At 33.4% G+C, this 26,786-nt stretch overlaps 5 protein-coding genes and 1 non-coding gene across 11 annotated transcripts; 4 read left to right on the top strand and 2 right to left on the bottom strand.

Moving 5' to 3' along the window:
• On the top strand, positions 54-2,015 carry LOC105158277 (pentatricopeptide repeat-containing protein At5g61800). The gene has a single exon (XM_011074976.2). It carries the CDS (start codon positions 87-89, stop codon positions 1,794-1,796), a length of 1,710 nt encoding a protein of 569 aa, XP_011073278.1. The 5' UTR covers positions 54-86; the 3' UTR covers positions 1,797-2,015.
• LOC105158278 (sucrose nonfermenting 4-like protein) lies at positions 1,933-6,845 on the bottom strand. Of its 5 annotated transcripts, none has more exons than XM_011074977.2 (15): positions 6,827-6,845; positions 6,540-6,639; positions 6,154-6,241; positions 5,374-5,529; positions 5,131-5,265; positions 4,923-4,982; positions 4,599-4,688; positions 4,176-4,313; positions 3,809-3,947; positions 3,540-3,713; positions 2,803-2,866; positions 2,627-2,696; positions 2,447-2,543; positions 2,279-2,366; positions 1,933-2,120 (listed from the first exon to the last, which is right to left on the bottom strand). In XM_011074977.2, the coding sequence occupies exons 2-15, from the start codon at positions 6,605-6,607 to the stop codon at positions 2,075-2,077; spliced, it is 1,413 nt and encodes a 470-aa protein (XP_011073279.1). In that variant the 5' UTR covers positions 6,608-6,639; positions 6,827-6,845; the 3' UTR covers positions 1,933-2,074. The 5 variants fall into 5 exon arrangements, 4 of the variants coding, with proteins under 4 accessions (XP_011073279.1, XP_020548700.1, XP_020548701.1 ...); XM_020693041.1 differs by having other exon boundaries at positions 6,713-6,844; XM_020693042.1 differs by lacking the exon at positions 6,827-6,845 and adding an exon at positions 6,784-6,814.
• LOC105158276 lies at positions 11,826-13,283 on the top strand. The gene is made up of 4 exons (XM_011074975.2): positions 11,826-11,981; positions 12,059-12,177; positions 12,318-12,602; positions 13,014-13,283. Exons 1-4 carry the CDS (start codon positions 11,964-11,966, stop codon positions 13,063-13,065), a joined length of 474 nt encoding a protein of 157 aa, XP_011073277.1. The 5' UTR covers positions 11,826-11,963; the 3' UTR covers positions 13,066-13,283.
• On the bottom strand, positions 13,648-16,586 carry LOC105158275. Of its 2 annotated transcripts, none has more exons than XR_847515.2 (3): positions 16,375-16,586; positions 16,189-16,293; positions 13,648-14,004 (listed from the first exon to the last, which is right to left on the bottom strand). XR_847515.2 is itself a non-coding variant. In XM_011074974.2 (3 exons), the coding sequence occupies exons 1-3, from the start codon at positions 16,493-16,495 to the stop codon at positions 14,001-14,003; spliced, it is 171 nt and encodes a 56-aa protein (XP_011073276.1). In that variant the 5' UTR covers positions 16,496-16,583; the 3' UTR covers positions 13,648-14,000. The 2 variants fall into 2 exon arrangements, 1 of the variants encoding a protein (XP_011073276.1); XM_011074974.2 differs by having other exon boundaries at positions 16,248-16,293; positions 16,375-16,583.
• LOC105158274 lies at positions 18,368-19,626 on the top strand. The gene is made up of 3 exons (XM_011074973.2): positions 18,368-18,513; positions 18,595-18,734; positions 19,022-19,626. Exons 1-3 carry the CDS (start codon positions 18,496-18,498, stop codon positions 19,356-19,358), a joined length of 495 nt encoding a protein of 164 aa, XP_011073275.1. The 5' UTR covers positions 18,368-18,495; the 3' UTR covers positions 19,359-19,626.
• Positions 21,904-21,975, top strand: TRNAT-CGU. Its single transcript has one exon. It is a non-coding gene; the product is annotated as a tRNA-Thr (tRNA).

The raw sequence follows: 26,786 nt of genomic DNA, 5'->3' as shown, positions 1-26,786 counted from the left end.
AAAGCGGCTGCTCTTCTCTGATTGACTGATATGATTTTGAAAGGATCATATGTATTACACGTTCATATTACGAAGAGGAGGAGAGGATGCTGATGCATCTCAATTCTCCCGAAAGTTCAAATCTTTTTGATAAAAACTTGAGCACGAGAGATGAGACCCCAATCGAAACGCTTCAAGAAATACCAAAGCAGCAAATGCAAGTAAGGTGCATGCAAACATCCCATCTCATAACCATCATCAAGAAAAGCTGTAAAACCACTGCTCAAATCCACCAAGTCCATGCTCAAGCCATCACAAGAGGCCTCTTTTCACTTCACCCCGCTCTCCTTCTCACTCAAATCCTTCGTTTCTTGGCTTTCTCACCCTCCCACCCTACAGATTTTCCCTCCAACTATGCTGTTAACTACCCCACCAAGATTTTCAGTCTCATTCCAAACCCTTCGACTTTCAACTACAATGCCGTTATCCGGGCACATGTGCTCCTGTGTTCCCCTAGGAGTTCCTTGATTTTCTTTACCGAAATGCGTCGAAAATCGGTCTCGCCTGATTTTCACACGTTCCCTTTTGTTCTTAAAGCTTGTGGGCTGCTGCAGGACTCGGTTTCACTTGCCAAGACCCTGCATTCGGAATTGCTCAAGTTTGGGTTTCTGGCTGATGTTTTTGTGTGTAACGCACTTGCTTGTGCGTACTGTAGGGCTGGTGATGTTGATGGCGCGAAAAAGGTATTTGAACGAAGTTTGTTCAGAGATGTGGTGAGTTATAATGTTATGATCGATGGGTTTGTTAAGGCTGGCGAGATTGATAAAGCTAGGGATTTGTTTGATGAAATGCCTGAAAGAGATGCGGTTTCGTGGGGTACCCTTTTGGCGGGGTACGCAAAATCGAGTCGGTGTTTTGAGGCCATTGAGTTGTTTGATTGTATGGTAGATTTGATGGTGAAGTTTGACAATGTTGCTCTGGTTTCAGTGCTCTCGGCTTGTGCGCAGCTTGGGGAGCTAGCACAAGGTAAAAGAATACATGATCTCATTGAAAGAAATGGGATCAAATTAGACTCATATTTAGGCACTGCATTGGTTGACTTGTATGCAAAAGGTGGGTGCATTGAAATGGCTATGGAGGTTTTTAAGTTGTGTCTCGAAAAGAACGTGTCTTTATGGAATGCGATGCTTATGGGACTGGCCATGCATGGTCATGGTATGTTGTTGCTTCAATACTTTTCAAGAATGGTGGAAGATGGTGTCCAGCCTGATGGGGTCACAATTTTAGCTGTTCTTGTGGGCTGTAGCCACTCAGGGCTTATTGATGAGGCTAGGAGGATTTTTGCTGATATGGAGAGCGTTTATGGTGTTCCACGGGAGCTAAAGCATTACGGATGCATGGCCGATCTGCTTGGACGTGCAGGGTTGATAAAGGAAGCAATGGAGATGATAGAAGAAATGCCAATGGGAGGGGATGTGTTTGTGTGGGGAGGATTGCTCGGAGGGTGTAAAATACATGGAAATCTTAAGGTTGCAGAGGAGGCAGCTAAGCAAGTGATGGAGGTGAAACCCGAAGATGGTGGGGTGTACTCACTTTTAGCCCATATGTATGCGAATTCACAGCGGTGGGAGGATCTGGTGAAAATGAGGAGATTGAGAGATTCCAGATGCGGGATTAAGAAGATTGCTGGCTGTAGTTTGATCGAATTGGATGGGATCACACATGAGTTTGTTTCAGGAGATTGCCTGCATCCGCACACTGAAGATATATACTTTGTTTTGAATGGGTTGGAGCTACACCAATATGAAGTGCTCTAGACATACAGTCTTTGGGTATTGTTCAATTATGTTACATGAATTACCGGTGGAGCAGATGGTCTCGGACTTAGTTTTTGTTCAATACTGCAATCCGAGCTCCGAGATTGACATTACCATATTGTATTTGGAAGGAAAGAAGCTCAAGTGTAATGAGGCAAAATTGACAAATTGCTTGATTAATCATTATCAAGTGCAGTACAATCACAGTGCTTAACTCCACATGGATCCAACCAATAGAGATCGCAAGTCGATACGTCCTAAGTCAATTAAAGCAAAGATTACAAGTACATCACTCCTTTACCCTTGTTCTTTGTGATCAGTGTCCTGATGGAGACAACATCAAACGAGATCACTGAGAATCTTCATTAAAAGTAAGAAGATGGGTTTTTCCAGTGTTTTTCTACTGCTTACAGGTAATGGACCTGCTCTGGACGTATTCAATTAAGTTCGAATTTTCATGATAAACTGAAACGCAGTTTTACCTAGAAAAGAAATCAAACACATCCCTCAAAGTGATTATGCCTTCAACATGCCGGCTAGAGGCCTCAACAACAATTACACGGCGCATGTCTGATGAGGCAAAAAAACCGTGGAGTCAAATATGTTTCACATTTGAAATGTACAAGCAACCGAAACTCAAATATACTAACCTGGTTCAGAGAGAAGTTCCATCACCCGATACAACGAATCAAACCTGGTGCATGTCTTGTATCGGCTTCGGCCTCTTTCAGCAGTGAGTTCCAGTGCCTGCAGATGATTGATCATTATGGGATATCTACAACACATAGGATACACTATGATGAAGCTGAGACAGTTTCCACTGGAATTACTTGAGATACTGTCATCTGATTAAGTTGAATGCGAGTATATATGTTGTCCTTTGCCAATGAGGTAATATCACTGCATAAACATGGTTGCTGACATGAAACTGAAACAACAGTAATAAATAACCAATAACATATTGTTGATGGAATGTCCGAAGAGCCGGTCCTGAGAAACTGATTACCTTCTAGAGTATATATTGATGAAGTTACCACTGTGGTCGACTATGGGTATTGAACTTATTTGAGCTGTAGTGAAGCAAAGAAACAAGGAAAATTATTCGACCAAGTTAGGAAGCCATGAGATTTCACTACATCACTTACCACTGGAGCGAGAGAAAGAAAGTGTCAAGTATCCTATACAGATCAGATTAAGTGAAGAAATCAAAATTTTTTGGATTGACATGTGACTGTGAGGAGAAAGCAAACAGAAGAGTTGCCCTCATTACTACCTTTGAGTATTGAAAGTCAGTGTTGGAAAAATGACGGCATGTCAGAGATGTTAGAGAATGTGGCACATAGCATAATTACAGAGTATAGGTTGTTCAGTGCATTTGAATGACCATATCTGCATGCAAAACTTGTTTTTATAAATGGATAATGGTGCAATTTGAAGTTAGAACAGTTCTTTTTACTATGATTCCGATATCAACATTGAATGACTAAGGCCAAGATTTGATCTTCAAACTTGCAATAATTTCAAGAACCACACTGTTCTTGAAGCATGGTCCACCGAAGAATTAATGTTGCCAGAAAATTGAATCAGAAACTTAAGCACATATAGCATATAGGTGATTAACAGCAGGGTTCGCTGACTTTGTCATTGATTAAAAGAAAAGTTGGACAGCAGTTTAAGCATGCTTCCCTGGATGCATTTAATTTCATACACATAGTAATTGCTAAAAAGATAAAGGAAGTCTACCTTCAAGTAATAAAGTAAGAGCAGAACTAAGGGGATCGTTGGGATGTAATGTCAACAATGGACGACCAAGCGCTCGTCTAACTTCTATGGACCAAGTGCCTAGCGGAAGGTATCCTACTGGTTGCTGTAAAAGAGTCAGATATCCAAGATGGTTCTTAAAATTCCTGCACACATCTGAAATTTCAAGATAAGCAAAGAAAAAGAAAAACATAAGCAACTATAGGAGAGCTCTCTCACAAATTAGATCTTCGAGAAGCTCACAGACATACCTTTCAATATTCCAGCAAGGGACGCAATATGTAACAAACTAGGAGCAGATCCATCTACTGAATGTATAATGGGAACAGCAGAAATGTTATTTTGCAGAATCCTTGAAGCCACGTCTGCCAAGGCATCATCCGGACCTGCCTGCAGATTACGATAATAAGATGGGAATAAGTTGTCAAACATGCACAACATAGGCACAGAGAAACATCAGACAACTTCTTAACGCTCGTATTTTCCTCATTTTTTGTGATGGGGATGGGGGGCTGTCTGCAGATTGGGACGTTGTTTATGCTACCAACCTGATTTATGCTACAAACCTGATTTGGCTACTGATAAGCTCAAAGAATCTACAATGGTAAGAGCGTTTACATGGATTAAAGGCCTTCTCTGAATTGGAACCATAGCCCGAATTATATCTCTGTGATGTTGAAGTTTCCAGTCTTTCCAGGTAGCAATTGTCCGGACTTCAAGTTCTGCATTGCCAAACATTGCATGATTTCTGTGAAGCTGCAAGAGGCGAGGAACATATCGTCTTTCAGATAGAAATGTATAGTAGTTCAAACTCCACAGGCAAAATGGGAGAAAAGAACTAAGGAGTACAGGAGAAACGAGAGTGATTTATGCGATTGGGTCGTTAGAAACGACTAAGTATATTCAACGCGGTTACACGACAAATGCTATTCAATTTTTACAAACACTATTCCTTTACTCATTTTACTATTCTTTCGTGGAGTTTCAAGTATAAAGTTTAAGAGCTATTCATTTCCCAAAAGCAGCTAAAACATACATTACCTGAAGTAAAATCAAAATAAAATCTGAAGCAGTTAACATCCCCACCATCTGTCCTCTGTTTTCGTCCCACAGAGGCATAACCGCGAGACCCTGCCAAACAATAAAATGATACTGAAGCAAACTAATCATCTGTAAATGACAGGACAGAAGCCGAATTGCAAATCTTTACTAGACAACAACATTCAAGTAGGACACAATGAGAGAACGACGGAAAGACATAAAAATTCCGTTTTAGCGAGTATTTGCCGAAGAAACGTCTGGATTCTTGTGATATCTTGTCTTGCGATGCCTATATTAAGAAATAAAAGTTTGAAGGACTTGTACCGAATCATACATAACGTGGAAGGCTTGTTCCACGTCGACCTCAATGTCCAATGCAAGAACCTAACATTGATGAAATATCATGAAATTAAAAATCGTTATTTGTAATACAGCCTGATCTGTAGGGGATGCTAAATGATATTAAGAGACGAAATTTTTCTTCTTTTTCAAAAAAAAAGATGATACTAAATAAAGCAAATGGCTGCCAAACCTTGCCTGAATTCGGGATCAGCTCATATGTCGAGGATGACAACAAATGCATGGATAGAACTTGACGAAAAACATCCATCTCGCCATCCGACAGTTGCAGAACTGGTTCGTTGAGGGGACCAGCTGAAGATGAATCCTAGTATTCCAACCGCAGTATAATCAAAGATGTTAGATGCAATATGTTAGAACAAGAAACATATCATTTAGAGACAGAGAGCAAACAACAAGACTCTTTAACATTTACCCTGCTGGTACAAGGCCGAAACGCTTCAGCATTAAGGTCTGGAGAAGTCAACTCAGTTCCCCTCACTAGAACTATGTTGTTCATAGTTCCGTACTCATCCAAATCGCAGATTTGCTGCTGATCAGCACGCCATGTGCCGTCAACCAAGAATTTGTACTGAACCAAAACATTTAGCAATGGAAAAATACCCATTAACTAATAAAATCAAAAAAAAAAAATGGGGGGTGGGGGGTGGTTGATATAGGATAGTAAGGCAAGACTCTGCACATGATGCAAACTAGCTCGAGTTCTATTTGGATGGATGAATTTCGATTTGATAAAAAGATTTGGAAAATGGTTTTCAAATGACTTAATCATTGCAATGTTGCTATGTATAACACAAATTTAAAATTGAAGGATTCGAAATATTTGTAATTGGAATTTTCCAAATAAATAGGATGCATTTATTGTTATGAACTTTAAATCCCCAACTCCAAATACATCAATCTAAGCACAACATCATATAAGATGGTTGATTTAACCTCCATTTTCTTGCATTTCGGTTGAAGAACTATGAACTAAGGATTCCAAATTTTAAGTGGATTTTTTCAATATCCACGGCAATAATCGAAAATATATAGCTTAAAGCTGCAACTAAAGAACTCAAAGAATCAATTTTTACTGAAAATTCTCCGATCAATATAATACAATCGAAATCGTAAGCTCTAATCCAGCAATCCAAACATAACAAAAATCGAAATTTTCACTATGTGAAGTTATTGTTTGCTAATGTTAGTTCACCTGATAACAACCAGGCGGAAGATCTATGATTCTCTGAAAAATATTTTCAGAACCTTCCACCAAAAACATCGGCATCCTCTCACTCCACCTGCAGGCACAAAAATAGCATCATTATCATTTATCTCTCTCTCTCTCTCACACACACACACACACAGTCAACTCCCCACACACATCATATCAAGAAAGCAAGTAAATGAACAGCAGCACCCATTCAAGAACCACCACACACGGTACACACACTAGAACCCCATATATATACATGTCGAATCATAGCCAGAAATCAGGTCAATGATTTCAAGAACCACCCATTCAAGAAACAAACACAAACACACACAGAACAGACAGTGAACAAAGCCCAGAACACATCAGCACTATATGTAACGTGCCCGTTGAAAGAGCCAGAGAGAAAGACTTGATGACCGCCGTAGCGCCATGTGAACGGAGTCTGCACCATGATGATTGTGTTGCATGAATCTGCTCCTCCGCCTAACCAAACAAAACACGAGTTTATATACATGCACATTTGAGGTGATGAAGATGTAGTATTACGATTTATTACAGCTATGGAAAGGCTAGCTGTAGTCCGAGAAGCAGACAAATTCTATGTGAAATCCGCCATAGAAACCCCACCTCCGAAGCAAAAAAACAGAAGCGAATTAATACAAAATAGTACCAAAGAAGACGACTTTGGTTGGATTTTCCGAGAGAGAACGGAAAAAGAAACGGAATATTTAAGATTAGATGTCTGCTTCAGTGAAGAAAAGTGGAACTCCACGTAACTATCTTACCATATATTATACTACTGTATGATGGTACGTTAACGGTTACTCTATTTCTTGTATCTGTATCATTTTTGTGGGTTTTTCATTATTTATATACATTAGTCGTGTTACGTTTATTTTCTGTATATAATAGATATTTTTTATATTTTAAATATAAATAAATAAATAAATCGATATATTATATTACAAAAAAAAGGAAGAAATGATGAGAAAAACTAATTTATCTAATAAATAAAAATTTTAGAAAGTTGAATAATTTAGTAATCTTTTTAGTTGAAAAATATTTTTGACTTCACAAAAAATTGATAGCGGCGGTGCCATTGGGAGTCCTTTATGTGTGTGAAGGAAATTTTTTTTATATTAGTATAAATTACCCTTCGTCGTGGCATGTGATTCGTGCATGTATATAACAAAATAATTTTTACATTTAAAATATTTTAAATAAAAATAAAATATATAAACCAACAATCAAAAAAGAAAGAAAAAATTAAAATCAACTTAAGGTATTATCGACACAATAAAAAAATCACTGCAATAGTGTCAAAAATCACTGTTTGTTAATAAATCGTATACTTTTTTTTATATTAATATAGATATATGGGATAAATTACAACACCTTCACTAAATTTTGGCATAATTATAAATATCTTCTCATTATTTCGAAAGTTACAAGGACTAATTATATCTTTTCATCCGAACTATAATCATTTTTACACTTTGGCATCTAAACTTTTTTTTTATGCCAACTTATCATCTCAACTTTATAAAATTTTATACTTTGCCGTTTAAAACTATTTTTTAACCAAATTTTTTGTCAAAAAAACATCACGTGCAGTACACATGTGATATTTAAAGGTTATGTAATGTAATATTTTTCATATACGCACAACATGTGATATTTTTTGCACAAAAAAAAAAAATCAGTAAAAAAATAATCATATATGGTAAAGTAAAATTTTTGCAAAATTGAGATGGTAAGTTGACAAAAAAAAAATAGATGCTAAAGTATAAACACGGTCATAATTTCGATGGCAAAATGTAATTTACTCAAATTACAAATACCCATTCAATTTTTTATTAAATTGATCAAATACCTTCCTGGATTATGAATTAAATTTTTTATATATTTTTAATTTTTTAAAATATTTTTTCGGACTAATATCCTCTATGGCACCCTAATTTTTTTCACATATTTTTTCAAATATTTATTTTTAAAAAAAAATATCAATAAGATAAAGTAGTAACTTTTACTTTACCATCTAGAGACAGCATTATTATTTTTATTTGAGAAGGCATTTATAATTTTTTAAATAATAAAAAAATATTCGTAATTATACCAAAACCTCATAAAAGTAATTTTAATTTACCCTAAATTAGTCCTTGTTACAATTACTGGGAAAAAATTTAAAAAAATAAAATTATGAGATTGCATTTAAATTAATGGATTTCAAATGTCTAATAATTTTTTTTTGGATTTATTTGAATAATCTTAAATTTTAGGAATGTCTAGTATTCCAATTCCAATATTCAACTATATTTATTAACATACCTATGAAATTTCAACTTTTTTTTAAAAATAAGAAATCAATTCTTTTTTTTTTTTTCAAATTCTTTACTCAAATGGGATCATGTGATAATGGCGTTGACCAATATTAATAACCATTAAAAGAAAATAAAAGACGTATAATTAAACCCATTTTTTTATCAATTGTGCATCATGATGATCTAATCACGATGTATAATACACAGATCGCGCTCTTAAAATAGCGACTTCTTGGCAATTACTGAATGGTCTCTAGCCTACGCCCACCTTGTTCCTTTAATCCAATAAAAATTATTTATTTAAACGAAATAAACAAACAATCATCGACACCCGGCAACAATTATGTACAATGTTGTCTGAGTCAATTCCACTTCAAATCTTTTGCAGATGAAATGTGACTTTTATATATACTGTATATATTTACGTACAAAAGGTGAGTGATTTTTTATTCCACTTCAATATTATATAATGGTATTATACTAATATTTGTATTATATATGTTTTACTTAGTTTAATCTTAATTATATTTTTTAATTTATAGAAAATATACGAGTCAATTACATATTAGCATAACATCAATATGTAATATTAGAGTGTGATAGAAGATTTTCGTTAGAAAAAAATACGATTATAATATGAAAAAAGGAGAATGATTTGTTATATGGAGAGAGAAATGGAATTATCTCCTTGTTCCGACCACTATTTGTGAATGTGTATTTGGAATTTTATTTCAAATTGGATTTTGGCCAAATTTGAATCAAATACATAATAAATGTAATATATTTATCATATAATCGGTACACAGTTATAGAAAGTGATATGGTAAATGTATTATATTTACAGCATGATTGGTTCAATTCGAATTATAACTTGCTTTGGATAAGAATTTTTTATATATATTAGCGGGTAAAATAGAAGATCTTTTTGTTCACACAAGACTTTGAGTTTGCAAAAAAAAATTACAAGACTAGAATTGAAAATACGGATAAAATAAAATTATAATTTTTTTTAAAAAAATAGTTACAATCTCTGAAATGAAAATTATTTCCCGATTCTTCACTCCAAATTTTGATACAAAGTCTTGAAGCGTATTATTGGATGTGGATGCGTAATTCCCTCCAGCTTTGTGAACAAACTACGTGTTACCTTAAAATACAGTATTACAGCTTAAAGATTTGATGCCAAAGAAATGGAACCTTGGCGATTTAGTACTTGGGCATGGCAGAAAGACATGCTTTGGACTTGAGTCCTTGGGTTTGCTATGTGTTGTGATTTCTTGTCTTGTATTATGTGTAATGAGTTGTGTGGTAAAGGCTCGTTTTTCATGGCTTAGATAGTTTGGAATTCGTTTTATTGGGTTAAAATACCGTGGGCTTTAATATAAATTAATCTCTTATCGGATCATATTCGAAAATATATTTTGTCCAATTTAATCAATTGAAAATATATATAAAAAAAAATTATATTTATTTTTAATAGACCTATAAAAATAGATAAGACCCAGTTTCTAAGCTTACAAATTTATTATCTTGAAAATATGAAAAATCAAATTTATTTAAAGCTTCTCTCTCACACACTCTCTCTCCCTTATTTACATTTCTTATTTCTTTTAATTATAATAATATTTTTTATTATTAGTCTAAATTTTAATTTGAATAAAAGCATTTATAATGAAGTAGTTAAAGAGAATCATAATTTTACATAAAACAAAATAATGAAATTAGAAATTTTATTTTTCAAAAATTCAAGTACACGTATTGAAGGTGTAATTTTATAATCAAGAATTGGAATAAAAAGGGTATTAGGTTTTGCTTAACCAAGAAACCCCAAATTCTTATAGGTCGCCCAAATGAAAATTTTATTTTCCAATTCCCACTAAGTATTAAGGTTGGCCCTTAATGGTTACTGTCTACTTCAAGTCCACTAGAATTTGAAATTTATTAATATTTAAAATATATAATTCAAAATTAAAATAAAATGATTTAAAATAGGCCAAACAAGTTTAAAGAATTTTGTTTTTACGAATAAAAAATCTATAATTTTTTTTTAGTAATGAAACAAACACTTATATAGAGTGAGATAAATATTTATACATCCAATAAAATTTGAATATATAATCTCAAATATATTTATGGGATCTCAACCTTAGCCACTGGACTAAGATATCTTTAGTTGAAAGGTTAATATTATTCATACAGAATTCCACTTACATGAGTTACGAGTTATTGAACCAACACACCATCATATATAATTTAACAACTGATATAATTCACACATTACAAACTTCATATGGATAACATCGCTAGGCAGAGTTCTATTTTGATCTTAATTAAAAGGATAAATTATGATGAGCTTCTCGAAATTTAACATTATTATAAATATTCTTTATTGTTTGAGAAATTATCAATACCACCCTTATGTTGACGACTGTCCAATTTTTAACCCAATCCGTTAGTATCCGTTAGATTTTTATTCATTTTTTCGTAATGAGCTAATCAAAATGCCTTGTACACTTCAAATTGTAATTCTATTTATTTTTAGGGTAAATTACAACCACCCCTCCAGAGGTTTGACATAATTACAAATACCTTCTTGTTGTTTTGAAAAATAACAAATATTCTCATGATTTTAACGTCCGCCTACCAACGAGCCAATTCCATTAAATTTTCATCCCATTTTTGTGATGAACTGACCAAAATACCCTTTTGAATTATAAATTATTATTTTATATATTATGAACTAATATTCCCTCTAGATTATTTATTTTACCCATTCTAAAATTTATTTTATATTTTTTCAAATACTTATTTATTTTAAAAAATTAAAGAAGGGTAAAATAGTAATGTCCACTTCACCGTTTAGGAGCTACATAATTATTTTTCACTTGAAGGTGAATTTATAATTTTTTAAACAAAAAGAACATATTTCTAATTATGTCAAACCTCATGGGAGGCAGTTGTAATTTACCCTTATTTTTATGAATTTATTCATAAAAATTATGGACAAAGTGGATAATTCTTTTACAATCATTCAAAAATTTTCATCCAACTTGTCCAACTCTTTACATTTTTTTTTATTCTTTTAAAAAAAATAATAAAACCAAAGTTGACAATTACGAACATTCACTCAAAAATTACATAATTTCATCGAATATCATACAAATTAATAATTTTTTTAAATAAAAATACACATAATTATGCAAAATCTCATAAAACAACTTAAAACAAGCATTAAATACATAGGATGCTAGAATGGAGATGTTGCTTCAAGATGTTTCCATGGTGATGTTGTACCACAAGCTTTAGGACAAGTACTCCTTTTTTCCACTCACTCCTAGAAGCATCCATTCCCCCCCTCTCCAACCTCTCCTATAAAAGCTCATTTCATCATCCAACCATAAGCAGAAGCAGAAATCTCATAATCACTTTTCTGCATCAAACTTAAAACTATTCTCTTCCCACCTCTCTAATCACTTCAAAATCCAAATGGCTTTCAGGGCAGCGGTACGTTCATCTGCAATTCCTAGCTTTCAATTAGCTTCCAGCTTTCCTGATTTCTCACCAACTTGTTCTAATTTCAGGCATACTGGAAATCGATGGCGAATGGGCGGAGCTTTAGCACATCAACGGCGCCGAAGCTAAATGCTTACGCCCCAACGCCACACCATATTCTTCCATCTCCGGGAGCCCTTAAATCCAAGTACGTTCACTAAACATGATGCTGATTACATATTAATGTTCATTCATTTTCACATTTTAATAAATAGAAATTATTATAAAGGTAGATAAATTTGAGTGCAAATTTATAGAAAAGTTAAAAGTTGTTTTTTGGTGCAACAGGTTACCCAAGGGGGATATAGTGCCGGTTTGTGTTGCGACGGGGATGATAGCCCTGTCGACGAGTTTCGGGTTGTACACGATGTTGCATCAATTGGGTCGGGCCCCTAATGTGTACGTGAAGAAATCTCGGAGGGAGACGATCCCGGAGGTGGTGGAGCCGGAGCACGTGGCGGAGCAAGCCGAGGCGTTCGTCAAAAAGTCATTTTTCCGGAAGGTGGCTCACGTCCAAGACCCTGATCGTACCCAGGTCTTGCCTAACCCCATTCGTGGCGACATCTATAGCAGGTACTTTATCTTGGACTTAGTTATAAACGCACACTCCATCTTGTGTGTATAATTTAAATTTTTATTATGTTTGTTTTAATTATAGAAAAGGAAAGAAAAATAAAATAAAAAATTAAGTATAGTTATTCTAACTCCCTCACTCTTAATTTAAATTTTGCAAAATCAAAATAGAACGTTACGAAGGAGCGGTCTTGATAATTCGCAGAATCGCATTTTTCCCCATATAAAACGCAAAATCTTTTTTGAAAATCAAATAAAATGGCAACAAAATGCCTATTTTTTTTTTTAAAGAAAAATTCCTTGTCTCGGATGTCAGGTAGTTGTATTTTTGTTTTTTTTCAATAGGATATTTTGGTCTATTAGTATATTTAGAGGGGATTGGTTGCGATGAGTGTTTATGTTTGGTTGCAGGGCAATGAAGGTTGAGACATTGAAGGACATTGGAGTGGATCCTAAGCTGTAATTTCTGGGTTGATTGTTTGAGATTGGAGTTTATGAGCCATCAAAGATGACAAGTGTGGAGAAGTATTAGTTGGCCACAAATCTTGTATATAGTGTACCCACCAAATATATCTGCATTAAATATAATTCAAGAGCTATTTCTTTTCGTAGTTGTTTTTCTTTTTCTTTTAATTTTTTGGGTGATTAAAAATTAGGGATGACTATATTCACTCACTATAATATATGATCTATTTACATTAATCATTTCTAGTTTTTGCATAGTTATAAAATCTGTCATAACAGCCAGATATAAAAAATAATTTATACAAGTATGTTAACTTTTCTAGAGGTGTATATATAATTTTTCAACAAACACAGATAATATACGGAGGTTTTTAATTAATATGTATAATTTTTCAAAAGATAATAGTGATTTATGTAAATAAATCTTAAATCAAGGGGTGGAGCTGTACTTATCTCTAAAAATTATTTATGCAAATCAGAATCAGGATTAGGGTGGCTTATCCAAGGCAATCGCAGTTTGTGAGCGAAAAAATAAACTACTTTTGAATTCCAGCATATAATAATGCAACTCAAAGCAACATAACGAAAGAAGAAATCTCCATCAAATAATCCTAAAATTCTCTTGAATTATTACATCCCAACTCAATGCAATGTAGGAACCAAAAGAGCACCATCAACTTGCGCAAAGCAGGATGAAAGCCAGAAAAAAGGCTGTGAATTCATCACATGATCTCATTATTTCTTTTCAAGTGCCATCCTCCGAGAACAGCATACACAAACTTTAGATTCCACATACGAAGTTTAAAATATTTATGTAATCAACACAATCATCCGAGTGATAACTGATATTAAAGCAATTGGAAGCGAAAAATCAAAGATCTATCTCCATGATGCAGGCCTTCTTAGTTGACCAGACAGCAGGTCCTCATATTTTCATCTGCAAGGCAAAATGAGTTTAAGAACCGAGCCGGGTTAAATACAACTCTAATTAACACAAAGCCATCCAAGTAGGGGTGGGGAGAACAACATTCCAGCAAAGATTTCACAGTAAGTAGACATATTGGTTTTCACTTCCTCTACAGAAGGAAAAAATCAATAAAGTGACGCACATAAACAGAAATATACAACGTACAAAAACTAGACACTAAGATATGCAATTGTTGGCAAATGTAGCTTAGGTTGCAATCTAAAGGCGTATCTTTACTTCTTCCATGAAGTGGTCTATGATACAGTTGTGCTCTAATGGATGCTAATCGCATTTATGGTTGAAAGGTACCTTTTACTTGCCCAACAAAGTCCTTGCCGATGTTGTCTAACTCCTTACACTTTGCATTATTATTCACATGGAACCATTACTCCTTCACATTTTTAGGAGGGGGAGAAGAAACTCATCACCAAATCAACCTAAATTTATGTTTTGGTGCCGAAAGTGTTGGTTTTCTGCACTTATGTCAACCTCATTGACCACCACATTTTTGTACCACAAAAACAGGTGTAAAGTCATATCCTGAATTGCAGTAGAGCTTTATATGCAGTAGGTCCTTAATACTATATACTTTGCAAGTAACATTTTCTCCAAATAAATGAAAGCATGTTCTTTAACGACCAGTCTCAACCATGCTATGCAGGTCTAGCATTTAGATTCTAATCTATAGTGGACCTAATCTGCCTAAAACAACACATCATTTCGTTTCTGGGAATGCCTACAAAACCCTTTTAATCCTTTAAGATAGTAATTAAATTAGTAAAGTTCTCAAGGCACAAGACGTGATGTTCTTTTTAACCAGGATAAAGCTGTAAAATACACAAATTCATCTTGAATTCTTATCCATGGAAATTTCCTTATCAGCAGGTGAGGATGTATAAAACAGAAATCATACAAAAAAACAATTTGTGCTCTTTGGGCTAAACCGTCGTATATAAGGATATAATTTAATCACATGAAAAATTCCACTCTGAATTATAAACAATACATGTTAACACATGGTGCATTTATCGGCTCAGATCAAGGTTGGATCAACCTCTAGTAAAGAGTTACAGAATTTTTGGGACATAGCAACTTAATATGCAGCAACAACAGAGAATATTCATCCACGACTCGACATATTGTTATTATATATTATATATAAATTATATTTATATAATTTATTTATATTTTTATAATAATAAAATAATTAAGCCCCTAGGGGAACATTAAGTTCTGATGCATTGTAATCATTTTGATCCCCGGCTTTGCTGTTTAATGTATTTTTTAACCTTCTTTATGTAGAAGGGAGCAGATAGACAACTCCGCATTTCTGCTTTAAAGAAAAGGAACTCAAGCGACATTACCCACCCGTTCCTGTGGTAATGATAAGTCCTCTTAAAGCATAATCTACAGAGAACTTCACTCATCTAAATCCTCAAACAACAGAGTTCATGGATCTATACACCATTTTACAATTACCACACAATTAATCATATATACCATATGAATCACAAAACTTAATCCAAACCCCACTTGACCATACTTGAACTTTTTCTGGTGATTGGCATCCATAAGACACATCAAATACAGGTTTCAACGGGATTACCTTATGTGAAAAAGGTCTAAGCTATAGCTGAATAAACAGTAAATGAGTCTGGGACCATGTTGCTCTTTTTCCCAGCTAAACCAAAATTTCAGCAATGCATGACAGTTTTATGACAAACCATGTGACATAAGACCAAGTTATTCTAGGGATAATTGCACTCCCCCTCCTAAGATTTGGTGTAATTACACGTAGACCCCATGGTCATCTAACAAATAAATCCTTCGGTTAGTCAAAATTCACCGAGTGTGCTTATATTAACGAAAAAAAATCGAAAAAATCTATATTTACACTCAGGGGAAGTAACTGTAATTATTTATCCCTTTATTCTGAAATCAAGAAAATGAGAATAAGCGACCATTTGTCGTCCAGAAAATCGCACCCCACCAAGCATCTCACATCAGTGAACAACCAACAATAGATAAACAAGCACGCGAGCAGATCTAAAAGCTGGATGCCCCAAATACAACATGTATCAATCGGTCTTTACCACAGACCAAAATAAGCACAATTCAAATCTTGAAACACGAGGAACAAAAAGGTAGACCTACATTTTACTAAATTTCTTCTAGGGTTTGTGAGCAAAGTCAAAAGGAGAAAGAAAAGTTACTTCCGGTGGTGCCTCTGCACAAAGGGAGAGTTCTTCGCGTCCTCCTCTGAGAAAAGACAAAATCATCAGGGAACAACGTAAATTTACGCACAAAAATTAAGAATATCGTGGGGGAAAAGACACATACCCGTGAGACCAAGGGAGAACTTGGTGATAATGGTTCCAGTAATGGCAAATCCGACAAGAAAAGGCCAATTACGGTTCCACTCTCTCCTGAAGAACACAGGCCATGGATCGAATTTCCTCATTTCACCGTCGTCTGGTTGCAGCACCTCTCTCTCTTTCCTGTTTCTCTCTCAAATTCTCAGTGAGCATACAAAGTAGAAATGGCAAAATCAAAGTGTTGTCGGGGTAATGTATACACAACGGATTGAGGTCATCTTGGGCGGGCCGGACGCTGAATTAGGCTTTCATACACTTCCCACTTCCCATAAATATAAAGCCCAATCCATCACCGATTTATTCTTGTTGTAATGCGTACAATTGTTCAATAATTGTGCTGGACAATAAGAGTCAGGCAGTGTTTGCTAGAGTTTTTAAAGAGTACTTTTTATTTTTAATTTTAAAAAAATATTTTTAAGGTAGTTAAATATTAATATTTTTTAATAAAATTAATATGCATAAAAATAGGTTGGTCCAAAAAGGCCCTAATGATACAAAAAAAAAAAAAAAACGATATGCCCGTAACATTCTTGGATGCCCAAGTCGTGAGAGCCCCAAAAACACTTGAGATGCGATTTTGGCAGGTGCTCCCTAGAAAAGATACAAGCGGGCGGTCTTAGCGGATGCTCCCTAGAAAGGAGACAGGCTGGTAGTCTTGGCGGGTGCTCCCCAAAAAATAAATTCTCAAATGAGGGAGGTTCCACTCTCATTTGGCCCATGAAAAGATCTAAAGTCCAAGCCAGGCCCACCAATCCATGATGAGGACGTACACTGAAATTACTAGGCTAGGCCCATGGAGAGCCCCCACCCCAGAATCAGTCCAAAGATGAAGCCTGCAAGCTTGCCATAAGAAGGAGGCCCAGTACGCCTGTTGCATCTTTCCAAGACTAGTCTGAAGGGATGAAGGTGCCCTCAAGGGATGGGACTCTTCAGCCTAAGAGAACTCCCCACCAGGTAGGAGCCTGCACGAAGAAAGAGTCCCCCTTCATCCAAAGAGTTACTGCTTAAGGAACGAATAAGGTGGAACCTTATCCCCTCTTGAATCCCGTATTCCTCATTGGGCATGCGGATCACTATCACCGAAACTCCTGGTATAAAGGGATTTCCCTTCTAAAAATAGGGGATACCCCTCAATAGACGACTCCCTTCCCACACTTGAGAACTTCCCTTGCTGATACTCTGCTACTCTAATTTCGTGCTCTTACATACGAAATTCTCACTTTTATCATAATCTAGAACTAACTTAAGCACCAAAGTGTTAACTTTTTATTTGGCAGGTCCTCTTTCTCAAGAGCTTTCACTCAATTAGCTCAAATCTAACATCAAGATCGAAGACGTTTGGATCCATGATAAAATCACACGCATAAAAAATTATTAAAGAGTATTTTTAAATTAAAAGCTAAAAATATTTGGAAGGTATTTTTAGTTGTTTTGACTATTTTATAAATAAATTCGATTTTACTTTGGACTAAAGATTAAGGGTTGTTTACCATAATTTCTACTTTTGTTGTGAAAAAAATTAAGACAAGCAATAATAAAAATTGAGAGTATGTGAAAATAAAAACAAAAAGTTAACAAGATTAAAATTAAATCATTTGAAAAATAATTTAATATACATTATAGAAATTGGTAGGGATTTCTTTAATTTTGAGTTAAATTAATCTAGTTGATGGGCTGTGGTTGAACTGCTTTGTGGGCCTAGTGGGCTTCCAGGCAAGTTCGTCCAGATGGGCTCTTCAAGCCCAAGTTTTCTCAACCTAGGCCTTGTATTTACTACAAAGTAGGACAGAAGCACGTGTCGCTTGAAGGAGTGTGCATGGCGACGCTGTACCTTTAGCTTTGCGACAAGTACTCCTCCCTGCATGGCCACCCTATCCTATCCCATAACCCACTCCTCCTCTCTCTCTGTCTCTTCACCTCTATAAATAGATACAGCATAGCAACACTCTCCCAACACCGACTTATTTTAAGCAGAAGCAGAAGCAACAAGCAGCTCAACACTCACTGCCTGCAACTTCATCCATCAACCCTTCAACTCTTTAATTCATCTCTACTCAGCTTTCTAATTATTACTTCCAAACCAAAAATGGCTTTCAGGAACGCGGTACGTAACTGTTTCTAGCTTCTAGCTTTCCGATTTTCTTCAAGTATATATTTATGAATATATAATTAATTGATATTGTAGGGTTACTGGAAATCGATGGTGAATCGACTGCAAGGAAGTTGGAGTTTCACCACATCAACTTCCCCCAAGCTAAAAGCTTACGCCCCCACTGCTCACCATTACCTCCCCTCTCCCAGCTCGGCCCCAGGAATTAAGTCCAAGTACCATTTTATTTTTGTAAATGATCATTTAATTTTCTTGTTAGATTAAATAAATTCAGATTCCAGTATATATGTTCTCCAATTTCACGTACCTTAATTTTTGCTAATTAATCTACTACCAAATAATATGTTATTCAAATTGGGTTTGATCGGATTATCGAATTAATAAGTATAATTATAGTTATCGTGCGACTGAGTCACGTTTGATTTGGATGGTTTGTGGCGACAAGAATCAATAAGCATTGGGAAAAGGAGGTTAATTTATGACCATGGCGTGTATGACACAGGCTACCAAAAGGCGACTTCGTTCCTGTGTTTGTTGCGGTGGGGATGATAGCCCTGCAGGTGAGTTTCGGCGCATACACCATCTACCATCAGCTGCGTCGTAACCCGCAGGTGTACCTGAAGAAATCAAGAAGGGAGACGGTCCCGGAGGTGGTGGAGCCGGAGCAGGTGGCGGAGGAGGCGGAGGAGTACGTGAAGCAATCGTTTTTCAGGAAGGTTGCGCACATACAGGACTACGATCGGCAAGAAGTGATGTCGGATCCCATTCGTGGCGATGCTTTCACCAGGCCTCTACGCTACGACTCGTTGAAAGACATTGGAGTCGATCCTAAGGCTTGAGTGGGATTGGGAGTTGAAAGTGTTTTGTATTTACTTAGAAACAACGTAGTTTTTGGTATGTTTGTTTTCTATGAAGTTGGAAGTTTGTAGGAGAAATCATCACAAGAAAGCTCATATTTTGACGAGCTGGAAAACATTATTGTCTTGTCAGATTCATTTTTATCTTCAGTTTTTGTTTGTGAAACTGGGACAAAGATGGAAACATGCACAGTGTTTGGTTTTGTGTTTCGGCCCACTTCAGAGATGGGTCAAAACATAAGATTGTTTTTGTGTTTTGTACACTTTCATTAGGTGTGTAATCGTAATTTAATTTTTTTATTATTTTTTATTCTTCTCCTAACATAAATATATATTATATTTCACTAACAAATAAAATATTATATATATACATATATATTATTAAATATATATATTAAAAGACATGATTTGACAATGAACAGTAATTTTTATCTCCAAAATTTCAATATTAAACATATATCACTTATTTTATATTATATCAAAATATAAATTTAAATATACCATCTATCTCAAAACATATATTTATTTATCTCTATTTTTCTCTCGCTATCTCCAAAACATCAAAACAAAAATATTCAAAACATTAATCCAAACATAGTGATGGTTTCTATACTTCTCATTTTACCATCATTTTCGTCTCATATTGTTTCTTTTGTTATGTATTCCTTTTCATGTATTTCATTTTATAAATTAAATAAAAGATAGGTTTTTATAAGAGAAAAATAGATTTTTCTTTTCTCATTTTTATACTTGCTAAAATGAATAAATAATTTTTTTAAATATAAAAAAAAGTATGTAAAATTTTATATTTAAATGATAAATTAAATTAATATCACAATACAAGGGTTTGATATACAGGGTAAATATTCTCCAAGGTTTGGCATAATCCCCTTGTTGTTTAGATAATAATTAACATATTTTTTATTTAGCTCAATTAATTATGTTTTCATTTATTTTCTATTAAGCTTATCAAAATACTATTATGGATTAAGAATTATAATTATTTTTATTTATAAATTTTTTTGATTATTTTATTAATTAAGTTGATTTTTTTTATTATAAATTTTTAATTAAAAAATATAATAAGGATAAAGTTGATAATTTCATACTTTTATTCGAAAATTACATAATTTTATGATACATCAGGATGGCATTTGTTAATTCTGCATTCAAAATTATATAATTTTATCAAACATCAATAATAGTATTTATTATTTTTAAATAATAATAAAATATTTATAATTATGTCCAACATCAAAGAAAATAACCGTAATTTCCCCTAATATATATGCTAAAGTTTATTCTTCCAATTTAAATATCTGTATCAACATAAATGCTAATCAATTATAACGACTATATTTTATTGTTTCAATTATAAGTTAGTTTGAGCATATGTTAATAAATTGTGCTATTTACTGTAAAAAAAAATATTTAAGATGGAGTACCATTATTTGTATTTAAAACAAAAAATTAATACTTGTAATTATTTTTAAAATTTAAAAAATCAAATTATTTTTCTTAACTTTGCGCTGTCGGCGTCGGTTCCAATAGAAGGGGTGATGGCAGGGTGGGGGGGAGGCAACGGCGAGCCAAGGTCTAGTGTGGGTGGAGAGGGGGGTAAGCGGCCAAGGGCAATGCATGGGTAGGCCTGGCAACGAGTCGAACTCGAGTCGAGCTCGACTCTGCAACTTTGACTAAATTATTACTTTATAAAATTTCTTAAAATACTATTCTCAACATCGATGTTAGTAGACCAAAATTGCTTTTTATCGTAATTTTTCATTTTGTACTTTTAATTTTTTTTATTTCGTCTAATAAATTGATTCATTTATTTTACTATTAATTTATAATTAATCAAATAATTTTTTTCTAGCTATATAAAAAATACCATCAACTAATCCAAACGACATTCTAATATATAGGAAAATTATATAGAAATGAAACCACATCGTCCTCCCTGAAAATTTAAAATGAAATCAGACATGGCCTAAAGATCGGCATTGAAACATGTGAATGGCACAATGAAATGAAGTGTGAATGTCGAAAGCCTATTTTTTCTGCTTTTTCACGTAACAAAAGATGTTTGTGAAAGCAGAGTTTTAATTAATTTACTGTAATTAAATAAAACCTACTATAATAAAAATGAAGTGCGATTGTAATTTGATTATTTAAATTTTAAAAGGAGGCGACCTAAGTTTTAATTATAATTTATTAGCTTAATTAATCTTTGTTACCCGACGAATGGTGGCTGGCTGGCTTCTCTGAAATGGTAGGCCTCTGACCTGGCCGATTTTCCTTGGAGGGGGCCTTCTATCAGGTCAAGATCCTCAAGCTCGTGGCAGGCTAGTGGGCATAACTCGTTAGGCTGCTCGGACTTTTGTTTTTCAGGGGTACCAATTATAAAATGGAATTGTTTCAAAAATGTATTTAAAAAATATTTAATTGAAATAAAAGGTAAAAAAATTGAAAAGTATTAGAAGAATTTACATGGACAAATATATCTAACTTTTGGCTTCTTGGCCAAATGGCCTCCGTAGCATAGTGGTAGTGCGTTCGCTTCGTAAGCAAAAGGTCGCGAGTTCGATCCTCGCCGGGGGCTCTAGATTGTGAAGTAATTTTAAACCCTCTATTTAGTTTTTTTTTGGGTAAAAAACCATCTATTTAGTTGTTTAATTTTATTGTGGGTTTATCTCTCTTCACTTACCATTCTGAATAACAGAGTTTCTTAAAATTTTGGAATAATTACACTCTCCCCTTTGAAATATAGTATAATTATACATAAATTTTTTGTTATTTGAGAAATTATATCTAACAAATAAATCCCTTCTTTATTAAAAATTACTAAATTTGCTGATATTAAGAACAAAATATAATAAAAATTGTTATTTACCGTCGATTGACTGATTATAAACTTATTGTAGGTCAAACAATTTTTTTCGAACTAAACTACCTTTATAAAGGTAATTTATTATAAAAAGATTTATTTAACCTACAGTAAGTCTGTAATAAGTGAATCGGGAGGTCAATATAGATTCTTTTCTAATTCTTTTGTTAATAACAGCAAATTCGATAAATATTGGCTAACGAAAAAAGATTTATTTGTTAGACAGAAGCAAATCTCAGAATGTTAAATATAATTTCCCAAACCACAGAGGATTTATATGTAATTTCACCAAACCTCAGGGGATGAGAGTGTACTATCCCTAAAAATTTTGCTTATGAAATGGCAGCCATAACAATGAATTCTTACCATGTTTTGCAGATATGATATTTTTTATACAAAATATAATGATAAAACCTAAAACTTATAGAACGAAATAAATTAATAAAAAATCCAAAGATACATAGATCAGTTCTAGGGAAAAAAAAAAGAAGAAGAAAATCGAATACGTATCTAACTAACCAATAACTACTATTATGTCATAAATTTCAATACCAAAAATCAATGACATACGTCAATCATTAATATAAAATATGTATAACTAACCAACAACTATTATTATAGTAGATCAATACCAACATATTGGTGGAACTTATACCCATTACCAATCTTGACCATGAGGTCTCAATTTCACCAATTACAATAAGAATCGTGGGAATATACCTAACAAATTAAAAACATTAAATGACACTAGCTCCTCAATCATATAATAATAATAAGAGGAGGAAGAAAACAATCCTCCTTTGTCAAAAGAGAGCCCTATATATGATATGATACTTTGCTTAAGAGCAAAGTTCTGATCAAGAATGGTGTGGTCCGAAGTCTAGGAATGAAATGTGCTGTCCTAACACATACACATATACATAGTACAAGTAGTGTAAATTAATAGTGGATTCCAGAGCCATATTTCAATAATATATACATCCTACTGCCCCCCCTCCCCCCTTTCTTCTTACATGACAATCTACTCATAATTGAAGAGAACGTTTGTGTCCTTTCCCAAGATTTATGTGACATGAGGATTTGGTAAGCCCTAAAAAGATGAGTATAAAACTCTCTCTTAATTTCATTTTTATTTTGTAATTTGAGTTATTTGGCATTTTCAGTTTTTAACGTTCTAAAATATTATTTAGTTTTATTTTTTTTAATTTTCACAATCTTATTTTATTTTTTTTACTTAATTCACTTCCAAGTACGAGAAGGATGAACTCCAATAGAGAAAAAGATTAAAATCGCAAAAATTAAAAAAATATAGGACCAACATACTACTCTAAAAAGTTAAACGACAAAAATGCTACAAAAAATAAGCCAACAAAAACAGTAACTTTAATTTTAAAAAGTCACGTGATATGCACATACATTTTTTAAACGAAAAGATGAACTTCAATACAAAATATTTTTACTGAAATCGTAAAAATTAAAAAATATAAAATTAAAATACGAACTGAAAAAGTTAAAAAACGAAAACAGCACGTCTCTTGACCTTTGGTTTAAGGGATGAGTCCTTTTGGAATATTAATCAACGCCACCTTTTAATTCCCACATATAAAAGCTAAAGTTTATGGACTTGTCTTCTAGTCACTTGATGATGATATTCCCACATTATTTATTTATTTATTTGTTTGTTGAAATTCAACGTCATGAAATCTTTAATAATATAATTAGATTAATTACATCGATAATTACTGAAATTAGATATAATTATATATAAATATTTTTTATCGTTTATAAAATTGTAAATACACCTTTTAAATAAATTACATGAACTGACACCTCTTTACAGTGTTCACTTGTACTTTTGAAAAAATATGAAATATTTGCGTAGTTAGACATAAAAACCTCATGGAGTGTTAGATATAGTTTACCCTAATACATTTAATTAATTTTATCACTCAATTTAAATTGAAAACGAAACAATAGTTAATAGAAAGTTTAAATATATTTTTGATTCAATAATTTTGATACTTTGGTAATTTTATCCTTTTATCTATCTAGGATTGCAAAATAATCTTGAAATTTTTTGACATTTTACGATTTTGGTCCTTTCAATACTGAATTTTGTAAAAGTTGCCGGAATAAAACACGTGCTCCTCGCAATTTTGGCATTTTTATCATTTATCTTTCTGGGGTTGCAAAAGAATCATGCAACCTTTTGACAATTTGCAATTTTGGTCTTTTCAATACCAGATTTTACAAAAGTCGCCGGAATAAATCATGTACCACGTTATTTTTTCTTTATAAATTTTTTCATCCATGTTGACAAAAGAGAACCAATCAGAACAGAAGTCACAATTTATTTAAATGAACCACTTGAGGCGTACATAATTTGTTTCGGCGACTTTTACAAAATCCGACATCGAAAGAACCAAAATTACGAAATGTCAAAAAGTTACAGAATTCTTTTACAATCCTAGAGAAAAAAAAATGATAAAAGAGCCAAAGTGCCAAAATTACAGGATACTTTGTATTAGACTTTTGGTGGCACGGGGTATAATGTGTATTTGTGCTTCGCAGTGGATAATATTGTCTACGCTATCTTTATAAGGCTCACAATTATATTTTGAAAAATCATCCAATTAAGAAATTAGGCTTTAGATTTAGAAATAGTCTAAATTTTTTATTAATAAGACGGATGCCAGTATAGATCCTTACAGATATTTAATATAATATTAAAATATTGGAAAGATTAGTTGAAATTAAAGTGTCCAAAATCATGAGCACAGGCCAATAATCAGACACAAGTATATAAAGTTGGAAAATGGGGATTGTCCAATTGCAAAGCAGTGAGAAGATTTGGTGAGTGATCATAGTGAGGTTTCCAACTGCCCTCAAGGGCTTCCAATATTCCACCACTTGCACTATACTCTACATATATATATATATGTATGTATTGCTCCCTTATTGTTTAGTGATGGAGTATTGGAAGACTTGAGGACAGTTGAAGGCATGCTCAAGTTATTACAACTTTTGAGCCTTACAGTTGTAATATTCTTAACCTTTTACATGTTTTTGTTTACTTTAATTTTATTTTAAATTTCGGTTTATGTATTTATTTGAAATCATCCACGATTCTAATGTAATTATGCTTGCTCGAGAAAAATATTCTCTCGATGATGAATAGGCACCAAAATCACAATTCTTGCGACTCAGCAGCTCTTCCATGCACAGGTAACTATTGGCTCATTTATGATCGAGATTTGAATTATAATATTTTTATAGCATTGAAGCGATTTGTAATTTGATGGGTGCTCTCTTGTACAAAGTATTGTCCGTTCTGACTTCGTGCAAGCCTCACAAGTTTGTCTTGAAAAGACACCTTATTAGAAAGAAACGCCTTGAGTTTATAAGCGACTCAAGCTTCTCATCTGCAATTAATATGGAACGCTTGCCTACATAAAGTATAATTTCAATTTCAATTTTAAATTTAAGGGCTTGGCAAAGTTGAGCATCAGCCCAGAAAGTACAACATGTACAGCTGAAGGAACAATCAGATAATTTGAATTTCTGGTTGGCGTGTATCAGGTAATGGATTAGGGATTTGTGTGGTTCATGGTGTTGCATCAAAAGTTGTATATACACAAGTGTAGTCTGAGTACAAATTATATATATATATTTTTTAAGATTATTCTTTTAATTAATTAAATACACGGCACATTAATTATGTATCGAAATTTATAGTATACGAATACTTTCATATATATATATATATATATATATATTTCTTTTGTACCGTACAAATATAGATCAAATGAAAGATTTGATTCGTGAAAATATATGTTTTTTCAAGAATAAATTTTTTTTTTAAAAAAAAGAAGATATAATGTTCAGATCAAAATTAGGACGAACATCAACTACATATTGAGTATAATCGAATTTTTTTTTTTTTTTATAATTTGCAAGAATTTTAGGGTTAAACATCAAAATCTAAAAATAAAAATTCAAATTCCCAACCTTTCTTTTAATTATTTATATCCTCGATGATATATTTCTTCTCTTCTTTTTAACTTTTTGTTAAAATAAATCATGTTTCTTGTATTGATCCAATTATTTATTGATATTATGAGACGTAATGTTTTTGAGCCTCATGTGATATGAGAAATGAGTAAAAAAAACCTGTAAAAAATAAAATAACAAAATTACGCACCCATCTAAAATATAAATAGGGAGTAATTTGTTAAATTTTTTTTACAGGAAATATTAGCTCATTCCACATATCACCGAGAATAAATTACATTTAACCACATAAACAAATGTTCAATCTCAACAGCTTAATTCAGAGTCCAAAGGAAAAGCTAGCTACAACAATGGATGCCAGATCCTCCACCGAACGCCAGTTTCTACTGATAGTATCGATAAGTTGGTTCTTTTGACGTAAATTTTATCCACATAGTATGTATAAAAAATCAATAAACGCCATGTTATGCAGTTTGTTCTTGAAATGACCTCCGGACAGGTTGAACTGGGGTCGG

This window comes from Sesamum indicum, linkage group LG3 (assembly GCF_000512975.1).
Source record: "Sesamum indicum cultivar Zhongzhi No. 13 linkage group LG3, S_indicum_v1.0, whole genome shotgun sequence".
Classification (NCBI taxonomy): domain Eukaryota; kingdom Viridiplantae; phylum Streptophyta; class Magnoliopsida; order Lamiales; family Pedaliaceae; genus Sesamum; species Sesamum indicum.
The sequence above is the reverse complement of the archived record's forward strand: the minus strand, read 5'-3'. Positions and strand labels throughout refer to the sequence as shown.

Excerpts from the sequence above, each read along its gene's own strand:
- LOC105158276 (XM_011074975.2), top strand. Across the intron at positions 12,178-12,317 it reads CCGGGAGCCCTTAAATCCAA|GTTACCCAAGGGGGATATAG; the intron begins GTACGTTCACTA and ends TTGGTGCAACAG. Across the intron at positions 12,603-13,013 it reads CGTGGCGACATCTATAGCAG|GGCAATGAAGGTTGAGACAT; the intron begins GTACTTTATCTT and ends GTTTGGTTGCAG.
- LOC105158274 (XM_011074973.2), top strand. Across the intron at positions 18,735-19,021 it reads GCCCCAGGAATTAAGTCCAA|GCTACCAAAAGGCGACTTCG; the intron begins GTACCATTTTAT and ends TGTATGACACAG.
- LOC105158275 (XM_011074974.2), bottom strand. The coding sequence starts at position 16,495 with ATGAGGAAATTCGATCCATGGCCTGTGTTCTTCAGGAGAGAGTGGAAC. Across the intron at positions 16,294-16,374 it reads GTTCTCCCTTGGTCTCACGG|AGGAGGACGCGAAGAACTCT; the intron begins GTATGTGTCTTT and ends GTCTTTTCTCAG.
- LOC105158278 (XM_020693040.1), bottom strand. The coding sequence starts at position 6,676 with ATGTGCATGTATATAAACTCGTGTTTTGTTTGGTTAGGCGGAGGAGCA. Across the intron at positions 4,689-4,922 it reads TCCACGTTATGTATGATTCG|GGTCTCGCGGTTATGCCTCT; the intron begins GTACAAGTCCTT and ends ATTGTTTGGCAG. Across the intron at positions 2,867-3,539 it reads TCTTACTTTATTACTTGAAG|CTCAAATAAGTTCAATACCC; the intron begins GTAGACTTCCTT and ends GCTTCACTACAG.
- LOC105158277 (XM_011074976.2), top strand. The coding sequence starts at position 87 with ATGCTGATGCATCTCAATTCTCCCGAAAGTTCAAATCTTTTTGATAAA.